Below are 24175 nucleotides of genomic sequence, written 5' to 3'. Positions count from 1 at the left end.
GAAAGCTCTTCTGCTTCCTGCCCCCCATGTTCACTAGATACGTCAGAGGGTTTAACCGCTGCACTACAGTAAAAGGCCCCTCCCAGGCTGCTTGCAGCTTGTTCTGCCTCACGGGAAGAAGGGCATATACCTTGTCACCCACATCAAATGACCGCTCTCCAGCAGTGCGGTCGTACCATGCTTTTTGTTTGGCCTGAGCCTGGGCCAGGTTGTTGGTCACTACTGCGGACAGGGACTCCATTTTGTCCCTGAACTTGAGGACGTAATCGACCACGGAGACATCAGTGGGGTCGCCCTTGCCCTCCCATGTCTCCCGCATCAATTGTAAGGGTCCTCGGACATTCCTCCCATACAGGAGTTCAAACGGGGAAAACCCGGTTGACTCCTGCGGCACCTCCCTGTACGCAAACAACAGATGAGGCAGGTATCGTTCCCAGTCCCCACCTTGCGACTCAACAAACGTGGTCAGCATTTGCTTCAGCGTCCCGTTGAACCGTTCACACAGTCCATTGGTCTGCGGGTGGTAGGGACTGGAGACAATGTGCGTCATGTGTATCTTTTTGCACAGGGCCTCCATGAGTTCGGACATAAACTGGGATCCCTGATCGGAGAGCATCTCCGCAGGGAACCCGACTCGGGAGAAAATGTTAAGTAGCGCGTCTGCTACCTTGTCCGCCCTCAGGGAGGAAAGCGCCATGGCCTCAGGATAGCGGGTGGCGTAATCCACCACCGTCAGGATGTACCTTTTGCCACTGCTGCTGGGAGTGGGCAATGGTCCAATTATGTCGACTGCCACTCTGTGAAAGGGCTCACCTATGATGGGCAGTGGACACAAGGGAGCCTTGCGGGGGTTCCCAGCCCGTTTTACCTTTTGGCAAACAGTACATGAGCGGCAATAGTTGGTCACATCGATCCGCATCCTGGGCCAGTAGAAATGACCCTGGATACGGTCAAGTGTCTTGTGGATTCCCAAGTGCCCTGCCAGGGGAATGTCATGTGCGGACTTCAGCACATGCCCCCGGAAGGCACTGGGTACCACAAGCAACTTGGTACCCACACTTGTTTCACCTTCGGTGGGCTGTACAGGCTCGCTGTACAGCTTACCACCTTCCCAATATACCTTGAAGGTATCTTCATTCGTGAGGGGCTCCGCAGCCTGCCTTCTGAGTGCCTCGAGGCTAGGGTCAGTCTGGAGTGCTTGCACAAATGCAGCACTCTCGCTCTCAGCCAGCTGGCCCGTGGCATATGCAGTTAGTGGCTGAAGGCTACCATCCCTGTGGTCAGAGGAGGGGGAGGAGGCCGGAACCTCTTCCACCTGCTCTGAGCCCAGGTTCTGAGCAGCGCGGCTGCGTGTTACTGCCAGTACAGGTACACCTTCAGACTGGCACATACTGGCATTACTCACATCCTGGCTGCATGCATGAATTACAGTGACAGGTACAACAACATTTTCATCACAAACAATCGGTATATCAAACACAGGTACCTGTGACACAGGTACTATTGGACTCGGTACCCCTGGACTGGGCACATTCAACCCACCTCCCCCCTGTTCTTGCCCCTTGGTGCAAAGTACCTTAGTGTGGGCGGAGAGTCCGTCTCCCTCCTGGCAGTCTGAGGGGCTTGGGGCAGGTTCATAATAGGACACAAGCTTGCCCAGGTCGGTCCCCAACAAAACTGGGACCGGCAGTTGGTCCAGGACCCCAACAACCTTCTCTTGAACCCCCACCCCCCAATCGATGGACACCCGAGCCTGGGGAATGCGAGAAAGAGTGCCCCCCACTCCAGTGAGGGTAAGGTATTTGTCAGGGAGGATATTTTCCGTCGGGACCAGGTGCGCACGCACCAGGGTGACATCCGCTCCAGTGTCACGGAAACCGGTAACAAGCTGGTCGTTCACTGTAACCAGCTGGTGGTTGCTCGTAGCGGAGTGGATCCCTCTCCCACCTGCGAACATGACGTTGTTGGGTGCTCCCGGCTGGGGTGCGCTGGCTGGCGGCAGTTGCCGTGGGCGAGGTGTAGGTGGTGCAGGAGCTGGCGCGGTCTGCCTCCGCTCCGGGCAGTTAAACTTCATGTGTCCGGGCTTGCGGCAAAAGTGACAGGTGATGCCCTCTGTTACTGCAGGCCTGGACGCAGCAGCTGCGCTGGAGGGCCTCTGGGGCGCACGGCTCACAGAGGTAGGAGAGTCTGCAAAATTGTGGGACTGACCTCCTCTCCAGCTAGATGGGGCAGACCTGCGGGTCTCCGGCACCCTGGTCGTTGCAAAGGTCTCAGCGAGGTCTGCAGCGACCGTCGCTGACGCCGGTCGGCGCTCCAGCACAAACTGGCGTACATCAGCCGGGCAAATGTTCAGAAACTGCTCCAGGACGATTAAGTCCTCCAGGACACCGTAAGACCCTTTAGTGAGGCCTAGCGTCCACTGGCGGAGTGTGGTGAGCAGACTGCTGACCACATCTTGATAAGAATCAGTAGATTTTTTCTGCCAGGACCTGAACCTTTTCCGGTAGGCTTCTGGCGTCAGCTGGTACTTAGTGATTATAGCCTCCTTTATAGCGGTATAATCATTGTCCTTTTCCACAGGCAGCTCTGAGAAAGCATCAAGCGCTTTGTAGCGCAGCAAGGGTGTCAGATGTCTGGCCCACTGGTCTTGGGACAGACGATACTGACGGCAGGCCTTTTCGAAAGACCTCAAAAACAAGTCAATGTCAGTGTCTTTTTCGATAATAGCAAATTTAAATTTTGCACTTACTGGAGCGGCAGTCCCTTCAGCAGGGAGGCTGGGCGTTGAACTCCGGCTGGCTTGCTGCACTTTCGCCATGTTCAGCTCATGCTGTCGTCTCTCCCGCGCCTCTGCAGATTGGCGTTCCTCTCGCTTTTTCTCCGCCATGTACTGCAGGTACTTGTCCACATCAGTTTCCATCAGCTTTTGCAATGCCTGCTGCATTACTGGATCAACATAACTGGACAGTCCAGTACTGGCCGGTTCCAGGCGAGTACTTTCAGGGGTTCTGGGGTCGGGGATCACACTGACAGCCTCCTGCGTATCTGTTGCCGCATTGCCCGCGGGTTGCTCAACCTCGGTACGCACAGGATCTTCAGTCTCTGGTTCCCCTCGACTTGCGTTAGATGAGCCGGTGTCCTCCACAGTGGACACCTCCAGCGTCCGCAGATTCTGGCTATCCCATCGGTACAAGTCCGTTATCAGGTCCTGCTGTTTCTTGCCGCGGATGTCCATGCCTCTCGCCTCGCACAGACTCTGCAGGTCGGATAGGACCATGACCTTGTAATTCCCGGACATTTCCATGCCAAATAAAAGAAAACTTAGGGGAGGGGTACTGGTTACACAGTCTCTCTGTATATATGAAAAATATATTGCACTCAGTCACTACCAACGAATTAGTTCGTTTCTCGATAGGGCTAATTCGATAGCCCTACCTGAGATACTATCAGCACACACAGATCCCAAACGCTGCCGACCACTGTCACAAGAGCCCCACTGGCCGTGAACACGCAAAACCGTCCGATCCGATTCTAGCACACAGATTGAGAGCTATGGACGCAATCTGCGTAGAATTGGCGGAGTTTGAGCGTCACGACGCAGTAGGGAGCCTGTGAGGTTACGAAAATACACTTTTACTCCAACCCAGGGGTAGATTTGCCACCATCTCTGTTTTCTATCAGCCCAGAGAAAACTGCTAACTGGCTATAGACCTGTGAAACAAACAACCGGTTAAAACTGTGCAATTCCTATCTATCTATCAAAACAGTAGCGTCCCTTCGGAAGTTTAGGTCTCGTCTGTGTATACTGAATAGAAGGTTTTACTGAGAGGTAAAGACCTTTTAAAAAGCCTTTATTTGTTACAATATAAATAATTAATATATACAGACAATCGTGAACAATTAAACGATGAGAGACAGTGATAACACAGTACATAAAAGAAAAAGGGATAAAAAGAACGAATACTTATGATTCTGTGGAAAGTCCGTTCGGGAAAAGACAAAGTTCCTTTGTTGCAGTTAGTTCGCAATATGGCCGAACCACATGGCCGTTGCTCCGCCTGCAAGATGGCCACTGCTATTTCCCCAAGCAGTGGCAGTCTTTTCGGTATGATGGAAAGTGGGGGAATTGGCTGGGGGTCCTCATGCAATCAGTTTTGAGCACTGACATTTCTGGGCGGAGTCTCAAGCTCAGCCCAGGGGCGTGTCAGGCAGTGAGTTCTCAGGGGAGGAACTTCCAACCATCCACAAAATATGTCCAATTTCATACCCCGCCGGGGTTTTGTCGCACATGCAAACCGATTTCATATTCAGATTGGGCTGAGAATACGCGTTCATAGGACATCAAACTTGCAATATTTGGGGCGCACGGGGACCCCATTATTCATATCTCAGCCCCTGCTCGGGTTACCTGGCTATGTCTAGTATCACCATATTCTACAGAATTAGGGAAACAAAATTATGTAATTTTCATATTCCTCCCATGGATGGTATTTGCAAAATGTGACAAAGTTATCAACACCATGCATTCCATACTCAGTCTAGTCGGTGCCGTCAAGACTGGGAGGAATGTAGGTGTCAATAGACCTCATGCTGTGCTAGCTTCCCCTGTTGAATAGACTCTGTTGGTATTTCAGCTCTGCCCAATTAGCCCATTAGTGTCACCAGAGCTTTTCCGGGAGCCTTAACAGGATTTCTTGCTAAACCAGGTTGCTTTAGCCATATGCTAACGCAGGCCCATTCAGCCCTCATGGCAAAAAGGGGGGGGAAGGCAGGAAGGAAAAACTTCTATTTAAAAATAAAGAATGTCAGTTTTCCGATCACGGTTGCGATCGGACAATCGGCCGCGAATCCTCGGACGACTGGGCGTCGCCCGGCGTCACAGGTCCCCCTTGTGCTTCCGGTTAGCGAGAAGCACAAGGAGGAAAAACTCAAGGTGGCCAAATGTGGCCAAATAGTAAAACTACATCTACACATTTTTTACATTACAATTTACACATATAATAACATTAAAAATTTACTTTTGATTTCCCACACCAAAATATCAACCAAATAAAATTTTTAATGGGAAAAGAAAAAAATGGTAGCATGAATTATTTTAAAGCTATAATGGCCGAAAACTGAGAAATAATGAATTTTTTTCCATTTTTTTCTTATTAATTCTGTTAAAATGCATTTATAAAAAAATAATTCTTAGCAAAATGTACCACCTAAAGAAATCCTAATTAGTGGCAGGAAAAACAAGATATATAGATAAATAAATTGTGATAAGTAGTGATAAAGTTATTAGCGAATGAATGGGAGGTGAAAATTGCTCTGATGTATAAGGCGAAAAATCCCTGCGGGCTGAAATGGTTAAGGTACAGCTTGCCTAGGATTTATCAGGATAGGTGGTGGAAGGCGCTAACTACTACTACTATGGTGGGTTTGGAGAGAACATTGGGGTTGGGTAGGTGGGTATTGTTCATTTTTCTCTGTGAAGAATTCCATACTCCATTCTGATCTTAAAGGGAACCTGAAGTGAAAAGGATATAGAGGCTGATGTATTTATTTCATTTTAATTAGTCCTGCTGATCCTCTGCCTTGAATACTTTTAAGGCTCGTACACACGTGCAACTTTTCTGTCCAACTATCATCCAAACCTGTCTGTTGGACAATCGGTTGGGCCTGTGTACGGGTGGCAAACGACTAGATGAGCGTCTGATAAGAGGTGGTTTGTCCGATCCAACAGCAGATCAACTGACGAACTGTCGTGCAGTTTGGTCACGTGTGTACAAGTTGTTTGAATGCGGATATGGTGCACGCGCAGTATTTAAAAGATGGTTGTTTAGTTGATCAGCGCATGTGTACCTACTGGTCGTGCAAATAAATTGTGCAGTTTGTCATGTTGTGCGGTTTATCATGTGCGTTCGATCCTTCAATCGGTGACTCTGAACAAGAACAGGCAGATCAGATGCTTCTGACAAATGTTTGAAGATTAGTTGCATGCTTGTTTCGGGTGTGTGATTCAGACTCTACTCATGTCCGAACATTCAGAAGGTCTGCCAGGCAACTGGTATTGTTCAAAAGGAATTAAATATGGTAGCCTCCATATCCCTCTCACCTCAGGTTCCCTTTAAAACATGCGTTTTATAAAAATGTTCTGCACCAATAACATTGTCAACGAAACGTTTTAAACAGTTGAGGCATAAAGAGTCAAAAACGCATTTGTTTTGCTGAATAGGAAAATAGAGGTTGGCAAAAAGAAACTGGTCTGTTTGTAATTGGTTTTTGCTTCTTTGTGACGGAATAGCATTGCGATAAACTGCGATATTCCTCCTCAGGCTACCAGCTTTGTATTGGCTATTAAGTCACATGACAGTGGGAGCATATCCCACTGCTCTTAGTGAGAGGGATATATAAGCTGCCATAGTTATTTCCTTTTTAAGAATGCTTATTGCCGAGGGGCGTGGCTTGGCGCCGTCAGGAGATGGCCGCTTGATCCAGAGCTCCCTCACTATACCCACCATAAGCGCCCTGTAATCAGCACCGTTCTACCCCCGGCTTGGCATGAGAAGCACGCGGAGCTCACAGACCACCTCAGCTGACCCTGGACCCTCGTTCGCTCAATCTGGGAGAACGGTACCGGAGATCTTTAAACCGCGGAAGGCCACATCCCAGGCTTCCAAGATGGCGCCGGCTAAGGAGACGCAAGTAACGCAGCCTTCCCCAGACTCTTCCCCAACGCAGATCCAGAAGGTGGGTGATAAGCAACATAAAACCGCTACCTTGGCAGACATCCGAGCAATGGCGGAGGACATTAAAACCTCTCTCCATGCAGCCATAGCCGGAGTGCACGCGGAAGTGGCTGTTGTAGGAAACCACTTAAACACTCTAGAGGCCGCAGGCTCCAAGAGAGACACCTAGATCAGTGTGCTTCAGAAAACGGCGATCACACATAACAACCTGCTATTAACATACTCCTCTCATCTGGAGGATTTGGACAATAGGGGAAGACGCTGCAACATAAGGGTCAGAGGGGTCCCTGAGTCCGTGGTCAACGACCAGATAAAGCCAGCACTATCGACCATTTTTAACAACTTTCTTGAGAGACCCTCAGACACTGAGATTGGTTATGTTAGAGCACACAGAGCTCTTAAACCTCGCAACATCGATAATGACAAGCCCAGAGCCATCATATGTTGCTTAGATTCGTTTCCACTTAAAGATGAAATTATGCGCGCTGCCTGGAATCAAGACGAGATCTTGTTCAATGATCATACCATTCATCTTTACCATGATCTGTCCGCTATTACTCTGGCAAAAAGACGTGCTCTACAACCATTGCTCAAGGCCATGAGAGAGAAAGGTTTAACATATCATTGGAGGTTCCCTTTTGCTTTAGCAGTATTTGCTGGTGGCAAGCTGTTTACACTAAGACACTCCACGGGTCTTGCAGACTTCTGCACCGACTTGGGCCTACCCACAATCAAGATTCCTAATTGGGACGGCATAGGGGCAATACAGAATCTTCAAACGGGGGATATCCTGCAGCCGCAGATCTCTGCAACGGAGGGTTCCCAACCGGGCAACACCGAGAGGGATGCAAACGCAGAGGGCAATGCTGACACTTCGGATGAAGACTGACTCTCCCTCCTATTTTCTCTTCCTTTCATAAGTTCCTCATCTAAGAAGCAGGCCTCAACACGAACAGTGACTTAGATGCTTTAAGTACATGCTCGCATAGATAGAAAAGGGGGAAATCTTGATAATTGGCAGTCTGCCCAATTTGCTAATGTTGCACCGTTGTGCATTCTTCTACGGGGGGGGGGGGGGGAGGGGGATAGTCAGATAACCTAAATGTTGGATAAATAGATATCACGCTTATATGATATAAACAAATGCTTAAAATCAATTTGTATCATATTTACATCGTGTGACATGTCAGGTGTCCCCTCTCTATGTCTTACCCTATCAGACTCCTCTCTCCTAGATTGTTTGTTTCACTGTTCACCTCCCCTCCCCCTTCCTCCCCCTACCCTCTTCTTGTTGTTGCTTGTAGTGCCATGAGACACCTATAGAATTACAGAATCAAAGATATGTTCTAATATGTGTGCTCCTAGAAGGTTATAATCTTACAGTCACGTCTGGATCCGTCAGACAAGCCCAATGAGGTGAAGCACTAGGTTAAGATCTCAAAATACCTCTCAGTTGTCTGTGTTATCTTTTGTTTTTTTCCTTTTTAATGTATGTTTACTGTACCTTACCCCTGAGTTCGTGATAATGCCATGCCGGGGATAGATGGTAATGATAGAAATATATAAATATATGGTGGTATGGCGGGTTGTTTAGGACTTTCTGTCATTGTATTTGTTGACGCTCACTACTCCCACTCAGTGTATACCTGGTATATACTGGCTTGATTTCCCACCGAGGATTCAGGAGCGACCACCCAAGTCGTTCCCGAGTGGGTTCAGTAACCTGACCACCTTATACTTGACGAGACCTTCATTTATCACTCCCATGTGCAAACATCTCCTCTTCCTCTCTTTTCCTACTCTTTTCCTCTTCCGATTACCCCCTTGGGCCGGGATCAGGTCTGTCCGATCATGTCTCATTCTCCCCCCCCCCACCCCCCCACGACATCAATTCCACCTCTAGATGGGAGACATGGAAGATCATGTCACTCAATGTCAACGGGATGAATACTCCCGAGAAAAGGTCCATGCTCTTTGATCTATTGCGTAGAGAAAAAGTCGAAATAGCACTCTTGCAAGAGACGCATTTTAGAGCTAATCATATACCTTCAAAACTTCATCAATCCTTCCAGATAGCACTACACTCTACCTCCCCTACCACTAAAACAAAAGGAGTATCCATTCTATTCCACAAAACAGTCCCATTCATACTTGAAGATGTCAGGAGAGACCCGGATGGCAGATTTCTCCTTGTTAGGGGGAAGATCGGAAAGAGACAACTAACCTTTGCTTCGGTATATGCACCGAACCGACACCAACCCTCCTTTATCAGATCAGTTACCTCTGAACTATTGAATTTCAGTAAGGGCATTTTGATCCTTGGGGGAGACCTCAACATTCCCCTCAACCCTCTGATTGACTGTTCTAATGGTACATCCTCCCTATCGTATAGAGCCTTAAAGCTAATCAAAACCGCACTTCAGGGGTTGACACTGATGGACTCTTGGCGAATTACACACCCTACAGAGAAGGACTTTACCTTTTTTTCGCCAATCCATAATAAACATACGAGAATTGACTACATCCTCCTACCTCAACGAGATTTAGCCTTAATACAAGATTCCTCGATAGGATCTAAGACTATCTCAGATCATGCGCCTGTTTTTTTAACTCTGCGATTCCCAGTAAAGATCACTAAATCATGGTGTTGGCGTCTAAATCCTAACATACTGACAAACATAATTCAGAGAAAATTTCCTCAATCCTCTCTGACTATTTTGCCCTAAACAACAGTCCAGAAGTGTCCGCCCTTACGGTGTGGGAAGCACATAAAGCTGTGGCGAGAGGTCACTTTATACGATTGGGAGCACAGCTTAAAAAGGAAAAGGAAGAAGGGATTCAAAAACTGACCAATGACATCAAGAGGCTAGAAAATCTTCATAAACACTCCTTGGCCTCTCAAACACTCTCTGAATTGAATGAGACCAGATCAAAATTTTATCACCTCCTCTTCACCGAAGCCAAGCGAAAAATTTTGTCAGGCAAAAGAATTTTTTATGAGTCAGGCAACCAGTCGGGGAAGTATCTGGCTAGGGCTCTGAGAAAACAGGTTAACGCCACGCATATCCCTTCGTTAGTCAACAACCAACAGCGGAAAATTGTTAGATCTGAGGAAATAGTAGAGGAATTTAAAAACTACTATACCTCCTTATACAACCTTCAACCGAAACAAATTAGCGCAGACTTGTCAGATAATAGAGAAGCAAAAATTTCAGAATTTCTATCAAAATACTCTAAACCCCTTAACCTAACAGAATCCGAGAAGGAAGATCTAGAATCTCCTCTTACAGAGGACGAGTTCTATGCGGCTACCAAAGCCCTTAAAACAGGGAAATCACCGGGACCGGACGGTTTCACATCCCAATACTATAAGTTATTTAGTACCATCTTAGCTCCTGCTTTCATATCCGCTTTTAACTCACTCGCCCCAGATACTTCTCCGACCTCACAACTATTGGAAGCCCATATAGCTGTCATCCCAAAACCGGGTAAGGATCCTCAAAAATGTTCAAATTATAGGCCAATATCTCTTCTCAATTTAGACACCAAATTATTGGCCAAAATCTTGGCGAATAGATTACCTCACATACCTGAAGTGATTGACTTAGACCAAACAGGTTTCGTCCCAGGGAGAGAGGCCAAGGACAATGTTATGAAGACTGTTAACGTAATAGCGTATGCTAAGAAAAAGGCTATGAAGGCCTTCCTACTATCTACAGATGCTGAAAAGGCCTTTGACAGGGTGGCGTGGGATTATATATATGCCACCCTGTCAAGGCTTAATGTGGGGTCAGCCATGGAGAGATGGGTGGGTTTGTTATATTCCAATCCTTCGGCTAGAGTGAAGGCGAATGGGGTACTGTCAACACCACTCCAAATCACAAATGGCACAAGGCAAGGATGCCCCCTATCCCCCTTGATCTACATACTCACCCTAGAACCATTCTTAAATGCAATAAGATCTGATAGGAACATCCATGGGATGTGGATTGGAAAGGAATATCATGTAGTTGCGGCATTCGCAGATGACCTTCTATTTTTCTTACACAAACCCCACACTTCTCTTCCCAGTCTAATACAAAGATTTGAGGAATTTGGAATAATTTCAAACCTGAAAATCAACTTTCACAAATCCAATGCCCTAAACATCTCTTTAGAAGATGATGTGGTTCAAGCCTGTCATGCCTCGTTCGCCTTCCTCTGGACTAGTGGCCCACTTCGATATTTGGGAATCGACATTACACCAGACTTAAGTGGATTATTCGAAGCAAACTTCTTACGCATTGGCGAAACTTTAAAAGGGGACCTTTTGAGATGGGGACAGAAATCTAGTCTTTCATGGTTTGGCAGGATGGCTTCTGTCAAAATGAATCTGCTTCCCGGATTTCTATACATCCGTTAATGTCTACCCATTGACCTTCCAGCCTCCTTTCTACGCTCCCTGCAATCACAAATCAACACATTTATCTGGGGCCATAAACCCCCACGTATCAAATGATCCATCTTAAACCTACCTAAAGAGGCTGGGGGGATGGGCCTGCCAAACCTGCTCAAATACCATCTGGCTTCGCAATTCTCCAGAGTAATTGAATGGTCTAGTGTCAGCTCCCCTAAAAAGTGGGTCTCTATTGAACAAGAAATAACTCAGTGCCCAGCTCATGCTCTGGGATGGTCAGAGACAACGAGCCAAAAGAAACACGCATGGGGAAATCTCCTCATTTTGGCCACAATCAAAAGTGTGAGGAGACACCTACCCACGATGAGACTGGCCACATTTCCTGGCAAGCTCACACCCTTAATGGCTAACCCATCTTTTGCACTAGCAAGAGATATTCCCTTTCTACGCGACTGGCCAGAAGGTAAATGGCCACGAATTTTAGACTTTATCACTAGAGGGACAGTTAAAACCCACTCAGACATAGCCACTCTCAATGACAGAACCCATCTCTCAAACTGGCAATACTTTCACTTACGCTCATACCTGAACTCGCTTAAAGACAAATTTGACTGGTCAAAACCTCTAACACCCTTTGAAAACCTGGTAGTTAGTGTGAACCCACATACCCATCTCATTTCCCAGATATACCAAATCCTGTTGATGTCTGCTTGCCCTGACAAATTGAAATACCAGGAGGACTGGGAAAAAGACCTGGGGCATGAAATATTGGAGGATCAGTGGGGGAAGATTTTTGTGTTAACCCATAAAGGATCTCTAAATGTATCCACCCAGGAATTGGGATATAAAACACTTACCAGATGGTACAGAACTCCTAAAGCTCTACACAAGATGTTTCCATCAGTCCCAGATAGCTGCTGGAGATGTGGTGATCTAGACTGTGGCCTATTACACACTTTTTGGTCATGCCCTTCCCTTGACACATATTGGAAATCTATACACAGACTTACAGAAAAGATTACATGTTCCAAGCTGGATTTCACCCCAAATGTCTTCCTTCTACATGATACAAACTCTGCCCTGAAAGCATATAAAAAATCCCTGACTATTCACCTCCTCAATGCGGCCAAGGCCCTGATACCCTTACATTGGAAACCCCCCAACCCTCCCTCCACGAAGGCTTGGATACAAAAAGTAAATGCGATTGAGACATTGGAAAAATTGATTCTTATGTCACAGGACCGCCCGGAGCAATACACAATCACTTGGTCTGTATGGACAGACTTCCAATGCTCCGACGAATATAAAACCCTGATTCTCTGAATCTGATGTGAATTATTTTTCTCTTCTTTATCCCCCCCTCTTTTCCCTTTCCTCCTCTTTTGCACATGGGAATGACTGCTTACCCACTGAATAACAGATAAGTCTTGTTATACATGCTTTATATATAACTAAACAAATAGGTGATCTGATTTATGATCCCTATATCATAATGCTCACTGTGATATGCCTTGTACGGTTTGCTGCATGCAGATATTTATACATGGATATAACTAGATTTTAAGTCGTATGCATTATCTCAGTACTACAACGACATGTAAACATTGTCTTAACTATAGTGATATTCATACTGATATATTGTTTTTCTCTTCATGTATGTTCTATATCAATAAACTTTGTGGGGAAAAAAAAAAGAATGCTTATTGCCTGACTGTCCTGCTGATCCTTTTAGGTTCAGTAGGGCCTGAGTCACACACCCAAAACAAGCATGCAGCCAGTGTTTCCAGACTTTAATCACAGCTCCTGATCTTCATACTCATTTCAGTCTACGGATGAAAGCATTAGAAAAACAAAATCAGCTAGACAGCCAGGCATTTGGCATTGTTTAAAACTGAACTATGCCTTTATTGTTGAAAAAAAACAAAAACTGAACTATGCCTTTACAGCGTATTCGCATAAGGCCTGCTGTGTCCTGTGCAGCGTCCGTGTGCCTCATTTACATGTGCATCTGGTCCACTACTGCTGCTGCCCGTCCGGTCCACCTGTTTTTATCACCGCCGCTCGGTTGCACTGCAGAGGACATGCACTGGTGTAGAAACCGTAGCCCCGGCAGAAGTATGGAGCTCCCCCATTGGATAGCAACAGACCAATGGGAATCTTTTCTCCTTTGAGAGAGGAGCAGGTGACAGAAGACTGCGCAAGGTTAATTCCGGAATCTGGTGATCCCCAGACCCTGAATTACTTCTCTCTCCGAGCTGCTATGCCTCGAAGTGGGAATAGTATTTAACACCGCTGGGAATTTGAGCATCATTCGGCTCACCCTGCACCCAGCTCACTGGTGACATACCAATATGTACGCAAGACGGCGACCTGTGTGAATGGACGCTGTAGGACAACATAAGCTTCCATGGCATTGCCGATCCATGCCTGTGAAAATTGTATACCGCACAGCCTTCAGTTCAGCTCATCGGAACTAAAGGCACTGATCCAACCAAAAGGACAAATGTGAACGGATCCCATTATCTTGCATAAGATGAGTTTGCATGCCTGTCGATCTGTTAAGATTCGCGGAACAGATTTTATTCCAGTGTGAACCCAGCCTAATGTCTCTTTAAAGAAATGGCTGCAGTTCACCGCTGGGTTTGGGTAAGTGAGAGAGTCTTGTGTGTGCAGCCAATTACAGAAAGCTCCTCTCTGGCCTCATATGCTGTAATAGCATTCATTACCTCTGCGCGGGCAAAGCTTCTCTGGTATATTCAGCACTAGCAATAAACTTCTTATTCACTTTTACACTTTGTCTGTTGTGGGGAATTTCAAACACGTGAAAATAATGTTTTGATATCAGTAGAGTTGGACCCTAGAGCTGTTTCCAATGCCTATGAGATCGTGAATGTATACCAGTCGCTTTCTTGTATTCCTGTTTCCGCAGGAGGTATTGCAGAGAGCCTGGCCGATAAGCTGATTGGCGTTCTGTTTGAAGTCTGGTTCCTGGCTTGCACACGCTGTTTCCCGACCCCACCCTACTGGAAGACTGCCAAAGAAATGGTGGCTAACTGGAGGCACCACCCTGCAGTGGTCGAGCAGTGGAGTAAAGCCATCTGTGCATTAACATCTAGGTGAGAGTTATTCCAGCTCTGCAGTGTCTTTGTGCAGCTATGTGTGACTTCAAATAGTGTACAGATTTTTAAGCAGAATTCCATTCACCTCTTAAATCTAATTCCAGTCTTACAGGCCTGTGTTTCCTCTGACTGAGATAATGCCCACCTCTGGGACCAATAGCCTGGAAACGTGCAGTCCTTCCCCGCCCACTTATTAGTTAGTCTCTGAGACCTGCACAAGTATATATGTCACATACTACTGCATGTGTCATTGTGCTGCAGCCATATTTAAGAATCGCCCCTAGGGTCCATCTCAAAAACCCCTTGCATTTATGCACTTTGAGTCCTATGGGAGAAAAGTGCTTTACAAATGTTATTGTACTTTATTGTTACAAGTAATGCAAACCAGGTTTGTGGCCCTTTGTTAAGATATGTACACATGTTACATAAACACCCCCTCCCCCCTCACCGACTAATGCTCTGGCCTGCTGGATCTTTAGAAATTCCCCAAGCACATTGTTTTCCTAAGTACCCCTACCATGGGAAGCTGCTCTTTAGAGCTACTACTGTGCATAATGTATCTTTTGCTTTTGAGTAGCATTTTGCTTAAAGAGAATCCGAGGTGGTGTCTAAGAATGATATCCGCATACAGAGGCTGGGTCTGCATATATTGCCCTGCCTCTGTTGCTATCTCAATCCCCCCTAAGTTCCCCCTGCGCTCTGCTAAGCCCCCATAAATCACAGCTGCGCTGTTGACATGCAGCGGGCTGTGTTTACCTATGTAGTGTCAGTCTCGCAGGTCCCCCCGCCTCCTGCATAGCTCCGGTCCCCGCCCGCGTCCCTTCCGTCCAATCAGCGGGGAGGGAAGGGACGCGGGCGGGGACCGGAGCTATGCAGGAGGTGGGGGGAGCGCCGAGACTGACACTACATAGGTACACACAGCCCGCTGCGACACGCTGCGTGTCGACAGCGCGGCTGTGATTTATAGGGACTTAGCAGAGCGCAGGAGGAACTTAGGGGGGGATTGAGATAGCAACAGAGGCTGTGTAATATAAGCAGACCCAGCCTCTGTATGAAGATAGCATTGTCAGAACCCACCTCGGGTTCTCTTTAAAGAGAACCCGAGGTGGGATTTAATTATGTTAGTGGGGCACAGAGGTTGGTTGTGCACACTAACACCAGCCTCTGTTGCCCCATGGTGTGCCTCCAGGACCCCCTGTGCGCTGCTATCCCCTCCACCGTGCTAGCGCGACACACAGCGTGTTGCCAGCACAATGTTTACCTATGCGTGTCAGTCAGACACGCATAGGTAAACATTGTGCTGGCGACACGCTGCTTGTCGCTAGCACGGCGGAGGGGATAGCGGCGCGCGGGGGGGTCCTGGAGGCACACCATGGGGCAGCAGAGGCTGGTGTTAGTGTGCACAACCAGCCTCTGTGCCCCACTAACATAATTAAATCCCACCTCGGGTTCTCTTTAAGTTTTAATTTGCATGAAATATTTGGATCTATGCTAAGGGCAACTATTCAGCACCATGGACAAGGACCCCTGCACAACACAATGTACTCAACCTGTAGCCATGGACAAGAGCTCCTCTAGCTAACATCGGATAGAAGAGCCACCTAGCGCATGCAGGGGGGAGGAGAACCCCTACACAACACCGGGGATAAGTTTTGTTGCTCATCACTATTGCTTTTGCCAGGGAGAACAGCTACAAGTCACCACCAAGATGTTTCTCTCTCACACCTGTGTACCTTTTCTGTCCTTATTCTATCATTTCTCCCTCTATCCCCTTTTCACCATTCTCTATCTCGTTTTCCTGTTCATAACTGCTGTACTCACTAATAAAAACTTGTATTTCCTTGATTGTCCCAGGTTGCTCCGGTTTACCTACGGTCCGTCATTTCCTCCTTTTAAAGTTCCAGAGGAAGATTCCAGCTTAATTCCATCTGAAATGGATAATGAATGTGTGACCCAAACCTGGTTCCGTTTTCTCCACATGCTAAGGTAATGATTAGATTTTTTTTTTTATGCTACAGTATCTTATGCAATTTGATTATTACATTTTTTTACCCATTCCCCTTCACAGTAACAACCAATGTTTGGCCACTAGTTGGCGCCAAAAGCCCTCTAATCTGTAGGCACGATGACACTTTTACTAAGCAGTGTACAGTAGATCTAAAAAAATCAAGCTGGGTAAAATCTATAATGTATATCATTAGTGAAATAGAGCAGGTCGTCTTGTGCAATGAGGTACAGTAAATGTATTGTTATTCTAGTGTTTCACATGGACCGTTTAAAGTAAACCTGAGATAAAGGATAAAGAAAAAATTATCCATACCTGAGGCCTCCTCCAGCCCCCTTCAGGCTAATCGTGTCCTCGTCGTCGTCCTCCGCCAACTGGATCTTTTGCTATGGGTCCACATACTGAAAGCAGTCAGGGCGTAGTGAGCATGCACCGAACGAGCCCGCCCCATCATTCTCCCGGCCGCAGGAGCACAACGGAGGAGCAAGCGCAGCTGGACTGCGCTTGCGCCACCTGGCCGAAGTATCTGGAGTTGCAGTGGCGGAGGATGACGAGGGACCAAATTGCCTGAAGGGGGCTGGAGGAAGCCCCCCAGGTGTGTATCATTTTTTTTTCTTTATCTCAGGTACACTTTAAAAGGACAACTGGAGTGAAAAGGATATAGAGGCTGGGTGTATTATTTCCTTTTAAGCAGTACCAGTTACCTGGCAGCCCTGCTGGTCTATCTGGCTGCAGTAGTATCTGAATAACACAAGAAACAAGCATGAAGCTAATCTTGTCAGATCATCTGATCTGCACATGCTTGTCCAGGCTCTATGGCTTAAAATATTACAGGCAGAGGATCAGCAGGATAGCCAGGCAACTGGTTGCTTAAAAAGAAAATAGGGCATCCTCCATATCCTTCTCGCTTCAGTTGTCCATTAAAGTAAACCTTTAAGAAAAAGTGCCTCTATGGGGTACTTACCTCTGGACAGGGAATTCTCTGGATCCTAATGAGGCTTCCCCCGTCCTCTTCAGCCTCGGGGATCCAGGTCTGGCAGAACTGAAAAATCGGCAGGCGCAGTAGGGGGGCTTCAGCTCGCGGCAGTATTTACTAAGCCTGGCTCCTGCACAGTACAGCGGTCCCAATCTGGCTCGGCTATTACCGCCAAAGCCCGAGGGGAAGCTTGTAATGCACCTGCACAGGACTGCTGGCGGCTGCCAACACTGGAACCCTGAGGATGGGAGAAGCCTCCTTAGGATCCAGGGGCTGGAGTTCAGAAGGAGGACTACCTGGGGGAAGAATGTACTCCTACGCCTGGTGATGGCTCTGAAAGGGCGGTCTGATGGGGGGAGCTCGAAGAATCATCTGCCTGGGTGGGAGGGGCTGTGTGAATTCCTGGTGGCCTGCATTCTGGCAGTGTAGAGGAGCTCTAGATGTGGCAGTGGCAAACCTATGATCTTCTTTGCAGTGCTAGAAGGCACCAGCGCTGGGTTGTAAGGGCCCTTTTCCACCAGCGCTGGCTGAATCGCAAAAACGCAAACCGCTAGCGATTTTACAATCGCTACGGTTTGCTTTTTAACATAGGAATCGCGGTAGGTCATTTCCACTACCGCGATTCGTTTTTGCCGGGAACGCGAACGCGCGGCGGAGCGATATTTGCCGCGATTTTGCTATGCAGTGCATAGCATAGCAAAATCGCGGCCGCGAACGTCGGGGAATCACCGGTAATTGCGATTCAGCAATCTCTAGCGTTCAGCGTGAACGCTAGCGATTGCTAGTGGAAAAGGGCCCTTAGTGGTTCCAGGAAACCTCTGAACAATTTACAGCTTTTCTACTACTAAGGTAAATATCGAAGGATTGTTTTTTTCTCTTTTCATAATTGCTTGAAGTATTATTGCTTCTTACATTTGGCCATCCTCCATACATCTGCATATCTGTTATTTCAAATAATGCTCATGAGTCATTGAAAGTGTACCCGAGGCAGTATGAAAAAACCAAAGAGATGCTTGCCTAAGAAGAGAGCAGCCTCTGGATCCTGCAGAGGCTTCCCACGTCTTCCTAGCCGCCGCCGTTGCCAGTTTTATATGATTGGTTTGCGCTGCCACACTCCCCATGTATGAGCATGGCCGAATTGCACCTGTGTGCGAGTACAGCGATGCCTGCGCATAAATCCAAAGCTGCAGGAACAGTACAGCCACATTAATGCATGAATAGTGCGGCTAAGTGATTCTGTCTGACAAGCTCTTGTTTGAATGTGTCCCGAGGGCATGAACTTCAAGAAGATACCAGGCAGTGGCGGTGGTCTGGAGGACAACGGGTTAACCAGAGGCTTACCTCTTAAGGTGCATACACACATCCGCTTTTAATTGTCCAATGATTGGCCAATTTTACCACTTCCATATAGTATGTGAGGTTTCATACACAATCTGTTCAAGGTATACAAAATTTGTTGACCCTCATACTACTTGGAAATGGTAAAATTGACCAATCATTAGCCAAACAAAATTGGATGTGTGTATGCACCCTTTGTATCTTTATTAATTTATGGCTCCTCCTGTTCTCTTTAAAATGACCGATAAGGCAGATTGTGTTATCTCAAATTCATAGAAGTTACATTTGTGAAAAATGGGAAGCCTCTGTCCAGGCTTGCCAGCACTTTACTGTCCTGCATTACAGGATCACTCAAATGCTCCTAATGTTCGTGGACACAAATTGCATTTTAGGAGTTGTCGTTTGAGTGTGGAAAATTGTGCAGTTTGCTCAGCTATCCTAATATGGTGCCATTTAAAAGCTGTCTGGTTTTCTAATGTGTACTCATGATTGTGTTCCAGCAACCCTGTGGATCTGAGTAACCCAAGCATAATAGGCACAACTCCTAAGTTCCAGGAGCAGTTCCTGAACGTAAGTGGAATGCCCCAGGAGCTCAACCAATACTTCTGTCTCAGACAGCTGCCGCAGATCTTCTTCCGGGCTATGCGAGGGGTCAGCTGCCTGGTGGATGCTTTTCTAGGTAAGTCTGGCGTCTTTAAGGAATTAAGCCCTGTATAATGTTGTCATTGGTCTGTGCTTACATTAATTTAATGTCATTCCAAATTAAACTACAAAGACAGGGGTTTAGATGGTGCATTCAAAATAGCATCACATTTATTGCATCATGTAAAGGTTCATAGTATTGCACACGTTTCTTCTGGTTTCATACAACATGAATAGTAACATGTAGTTCCATAAGGCGAAATTGAAAGGTTGACTGACGTGTTTCACAGCCAAAAGCCACTTCTTCAGAGGTTTACAAAAGTAGCTTATTCAGAGGCATACGAATGGACACGTACAAATCGACTCCTAAAATTGTTCCAAAATTCTGGTGTGGCTTCTGAAGAAGCGGCTTTTGAGTGTGAAACGTGTCAGGCGACCTTTGACCTCTGCTGATGGAACTGCGTGTTATTTTTCATGTTTAAAACCAGAAGAAAAACTTGTGCGATACTATGAACTTCCTGTGTGATGCTCAAATGTGATGCTATTTTGAACACTAAGATCTACACTCGCTTCATCTAAACCCCTATCTTTGTATTTTGATGGGGAATTAAATAGTGAAGGGGAGGAGCTTCCTGTGTATTTTTGAACTTTTAATGCAATTTAACAAGTACACTAGACAAGTCAGATCGGGCATACAGTTTAGTGAGGGTGCCCATAGAGAAATCCTTTATCAGAAGAAATGGAAGATAAAAGAATCTGAGATGTTTGGGCTTTATAGTATTTCAACCTGTATGCTGTTCATCTGCTTAATATCTGTATTTCAATTTTGTGTAGAGTGGAGAAGATCTAGAGCCTCCACCAATTCATTATTGCTGTCTGTGCTCCATTTGGTGAGAATTGTGCTCACTTAATTTTGACACCAAGGATCCCAATTTGAGTGTGCTGTTTCATGGGAAGGGAGTGAGTAACAGCGGCGACAACTGATAAAAACTTTGGCTTTTCCAGGACCAAAAATATATATTTTTTCAACACCATGGGCCATATGCAATTCACTTTTTCTCCTAGGAGATAATTTTCATCTTCTCTTTAAAATAACTTTTCAGCATTTTACAATTGAAAAAGTACCCAAAAGATAATGTAAAAATACTATCACAATTATTCAGGGCTGTGGAGTCAGAGTTGGAGTTGTGGTTTCATAAACTGAGGAGTCGGAGTCGGATGATTTTTGTACAAAATCCACAGCCCTGTTAAGTATTAGACTAAGGAGTTGGAGTCATTTTGGGTACCCGGAGTTTGAGTCTGAGTCGTGGTTTCATAAACTGAGGAGTCAGAGTTGGAGTCAGAAGATTTTTGTACAGACTCCACAGCCCTGCAATTATTTTGAGTATTTACTTGCTTGCTGGTGGTTTAAAAGGCATTTTATGACACAGCATGAAAATATCACCTAGGAAAAAAACTCAGGAGAAAAAGTGAATTGCATATGGGCCCATCTGTCTTGAAATTGTTCCTGAGGCGAACCTAAGGTTAAAAAACAGATGAGGAAGGTGTCTGGATCCTGTAAAGGCTTCCACCATCTTCCTTGCCTTAACCCTTGCTGCGCGCGGATACCCGATCCTTCATACACATGCGTGGTTATACTATGCCTGCGCAGTAGGCCAGACCCACTTGTGCACGAGCGGCTCTGCTAATGCACAGACACAGCCATCCCCATGCGTTTGCAGCATAGTCACGTTCCTGCATTAAAGGGATACTGTAGGGGGGTCGGGGGAAAATGAGCTGAACTTACCCGGGGCTTCTAATGGTCCCCTGCAGACATCCTGTGTTGGCGCAGCCACTCACCGATGCTCCGGCCCCGCCTCCAGTTCACTTCTGGAATTTGTGACTTTAAAGTCCGAAAACCACTGCGCCTGTGTTGCCATGTCCTCGCTCCCGCTGATGTCACCAGGAGTGTACTGCACAGACACAGACCATACTGGGCCTGCACTGTGCGCTCTTGATGACATCAGCAGGATCGAGGACACGGCAATGCAGGCGCAGTGGTTTTCAGACTTTAAAGTCTGAAATTCCAGAAGTGAACCGGAGGCGGGGCCGGAGCATCGGTGAGTGGCTGCGCCAACTCAGGATGTCTGCGGGGGACCGTTAGAAGCCCCGGGTAAGTTCAACTCATTTTCCCCTGACCCCCCCTACAGTATCCCTTTAAGAGGATTGCGATCTTCAGGAGGCCAGCTACGAGCAGCTTCGGCTTTGCGTGCAGGTGCAGTATGGTCGCGCTCGTGCATGAAGAGAAGCACATGCGCGAACTAAAATCGTGTCCTAGGCAGTGTTAGTGGACTGTTCCTGTTAGTAAATTCCCAAATCCATAATCCCCAATTTCCTGCTCGCAATTCCCAATTCTGTAATCCCCATTTTCCTACTTGTAATTTCCAAGTTTGTGTGCGCGCAGTACGGAGCAACTCGTCTTCAGAAGTTCTTGATGACCCAAGCACTTCCGAGGAGATTTGAATGGGGTGGGGTGGGGGGTGGGCAAGTAGACCAGGAGAGGACCAGGAAGGCTCTAACGGATCTTTCCCTCTTCTTAGGTGAGTATGTAACTTCCCCTTTCCCAGTAGTTATAGGTATCCTGTAAGCAAATTAAGACTATAAAAATAAGTACTTTGTGGGAGAACGGACTTAGTACTCAACCTCGTACCGCTTCTCATTGCCTTCAGGTTTTTTCACGCTAAGGCTAGGCTCACAGGGGTCAGTTGCATAACGCACGCATTATGAGTGTGAACTACTGTGGAGACTGCACATAGACTTTAATGCAAAGCCTGCATGCAGCGAGTTAGAATAACACGATCCGCTACAAAGCAGTACTGTGACATGCAAAATTATTCTGCAACACAACTGAGCACTGTGAACAGGGCCTGAAAATTACAAAACACACACACTGATAACCTGCTTTGAGAATGCAATTTTGTTTATTGCGTTTTTGAGATTTTTCTGTATTCCTATTTAACCACTTAAAGAAAACCTGAACTGAAAATTAAAAGTCTAAATAAGCATACACAAGTCATACTTACCTTCCATGTAGTCTACTCCTCAGTGTCTTTCTCCTGTCCTGCGTCCTGTTTGTTCACTGTGATCAAGGGAATTTTCCGTCCTCTATTTTGAAAATGGCCATTACCCATAACAGCTTTCTGGTCAGCACACAGTTAAACTGTAACATCGCCCACTTGAGCCATAGGGAAACGTGGACATTACCTGCTACATCAGTTTTCCTCTCAGCTATAACTGACAGCAACTGATATTTTACTGACAGCAACTGATATATTTCAGATCTGACAAAATATTGTCAGAACTGGAAGGGATTATTGTCAGAAGAAAATGGTGAGCTTCTGAGAGGAACTGATGGCAAGGTAACTATGCAATGTTCATTTGAAGTTACCTCATGTGTTTATTTTAAATATTTTTACTCAGTACAGGTTCTCTTTAAGGACAACAACAAATAACATTTGTAAAGCGCTTTTCTCCCGTGGGACTCAAAGCGCATAGGACGTCGCTAGTTGAAATCTACGCCCTGTTTTGATGCTGATGTGGCTGCCGAGGTGTAGATTGCGCCTCACCGCCGCCGCGCATTCCCGCAGCTTTTGTCGCTGTCTCGCCGCCGCAGCTCACTCGCTCTTTCGTCTCTGACGGCAGAGCCCTGTGAGCAGGTCAAAAGCTGATAAGCAACTCCCATTGGCTTACATTGATAGACACGGTCAGGAGCCAATGAAAGATGAAAGCGGCTCCTGACCGGCTCATAGGACTCTGCCGTCATAGAAACGGCAGAGTGGGTGCCCTGAGGTTCAAGGCGGTTGTGGCGGGTATGTGCGGCTATTCGCCGGTTTCTGGAACCAGCGGTCTCTGGTCCTTAAGGGGGCAGAGACCACTGGCACTTAAGTGGTTAAAGCTGCACGACCGCAAACGCCAGAATATGAATCAGTACCAGCGTGTCATTTATTTTGGTAAAAAAAAAAAAAATTGCACCAAGTGTGAAAGCGTTACCATCATTTCTGTTATCATAATTGACCCTTGTGATTGGAAAAACACGAGCGATGCAATTAACACATCACAACGTATTCAGGCCCTTCAAGGTCTTCTCCCGCTCCGTTATGTACCGTTTTAGTACCTAGGAGGCAACTGAAAATTTGGCCAGCTGTGCACGAGCAAGTTTTGAACTGCACATGTCCTGTACAAAGAAGCATTCTTGCCCATTCTCTTTCACTTCTGTTCACTGCGCATGCACAGTGAGAACTCGCACATTCCCAGTGTCTATTCTTTTGTGCACAGCCAAGGCCACTTCCGGCCAACAGTATTGGACTGCAGAAAGGGGAATGTGTAGAAACCTGAAGGCAACGAGCAGCAGCAAGAAGTTTAGTACAGAGTTCTCTAGCCCAGTAATGACCTGTTAAGAAAATTTTGGAACCTGAACCGTTCAAGACAATCAAGAAGAGTTGTGGATATATACAAGTGACTTGTAAAGTAACTCTGCCAAATGTATGTTTCTTCTTCAGGAGTTGCAGTCTTTAAGAACATGGGGTTGGAAAGATTCCCCCGCTATGGTATCTAAGACTCCTATGTCATTTTACAATTCGTCCAAAAATCTGGGTTAGCGGAAATTGTGGTTATTAATAACTGGTGATTCGGTTCTGTTCTCTGCAAAGGAAATACTGACCAAAAAGCTGCAGTATTCTGTATTCCATGTGTTGTGTAATGTTGTTTGCACTGTTTAAAGCAACCATTTAGTGTTTGCTGCTTTGTTATTGAATTGTTTCTAAAGTGGATCCGAGATAAAAAATGTTTACTCATTGCCTTATTGTGTTCCTTTCATATAGTTTACAGGGCATTCCTCGAGCCAAATACTTTTTTGTTTTTAAACTCTAATTCCCTATAAACTAAACAAGCCTCGCCCACAGCTCCTTTTGTCCCTTGGCACTGTAG

At 46.4% G+C, this 24175-nt stretch overlaps 1 protein-coding gene across 3 annotated transcripts in view; it reads left to right on the top strand.

Moving 5' to 3' along the window:
- Positions 1-24175, top strand: part of RALGAPB (Ral GTPase activating protein non-catalytic subunit beta) — a 157579-nt gene that overhangs the window by 47634 nt on the left and 85770 nt on the right. For all 3 annotated transcript variants that reach the window (XM_068263927.1, XM_068263928.1, XM_068263926.1), the window contains exons 5-7: positions 14060-14246; positions 16104-16235; positions 19069-19247. In XM_068263927.1, coding sequence (XP_068120028.1) covers positions 14060-14246; positions 16104-16235; positions 19069-19247 — 498 coding nt within the window. The remainder of the gene's footprint in view (positions 1-14059; positions 14247-16103; positions 16236-19068; positions 19248-24175) is intronic.

The sequence above is a fragment of the Hyperolius riggenbachi genome, chromosome 12 (assembly GCF_040937935.1).
Source record: "Hyperolius riggenbachi isolate aHypRig1 chromosome 12, aHypRig1.pri, whole genome shotgun sequence".
Lineage (NCBI taxonomy): Eukaryota > Metazoa > Chordata > Amphibia > Anura > Hyperoliidae > Hyperolius > Hyperolius riggenbachi.
Note: the sequence above shows the minus strand (reverse complement) of the source record. Positions and strands in the feature narration are given on the sequence as shown.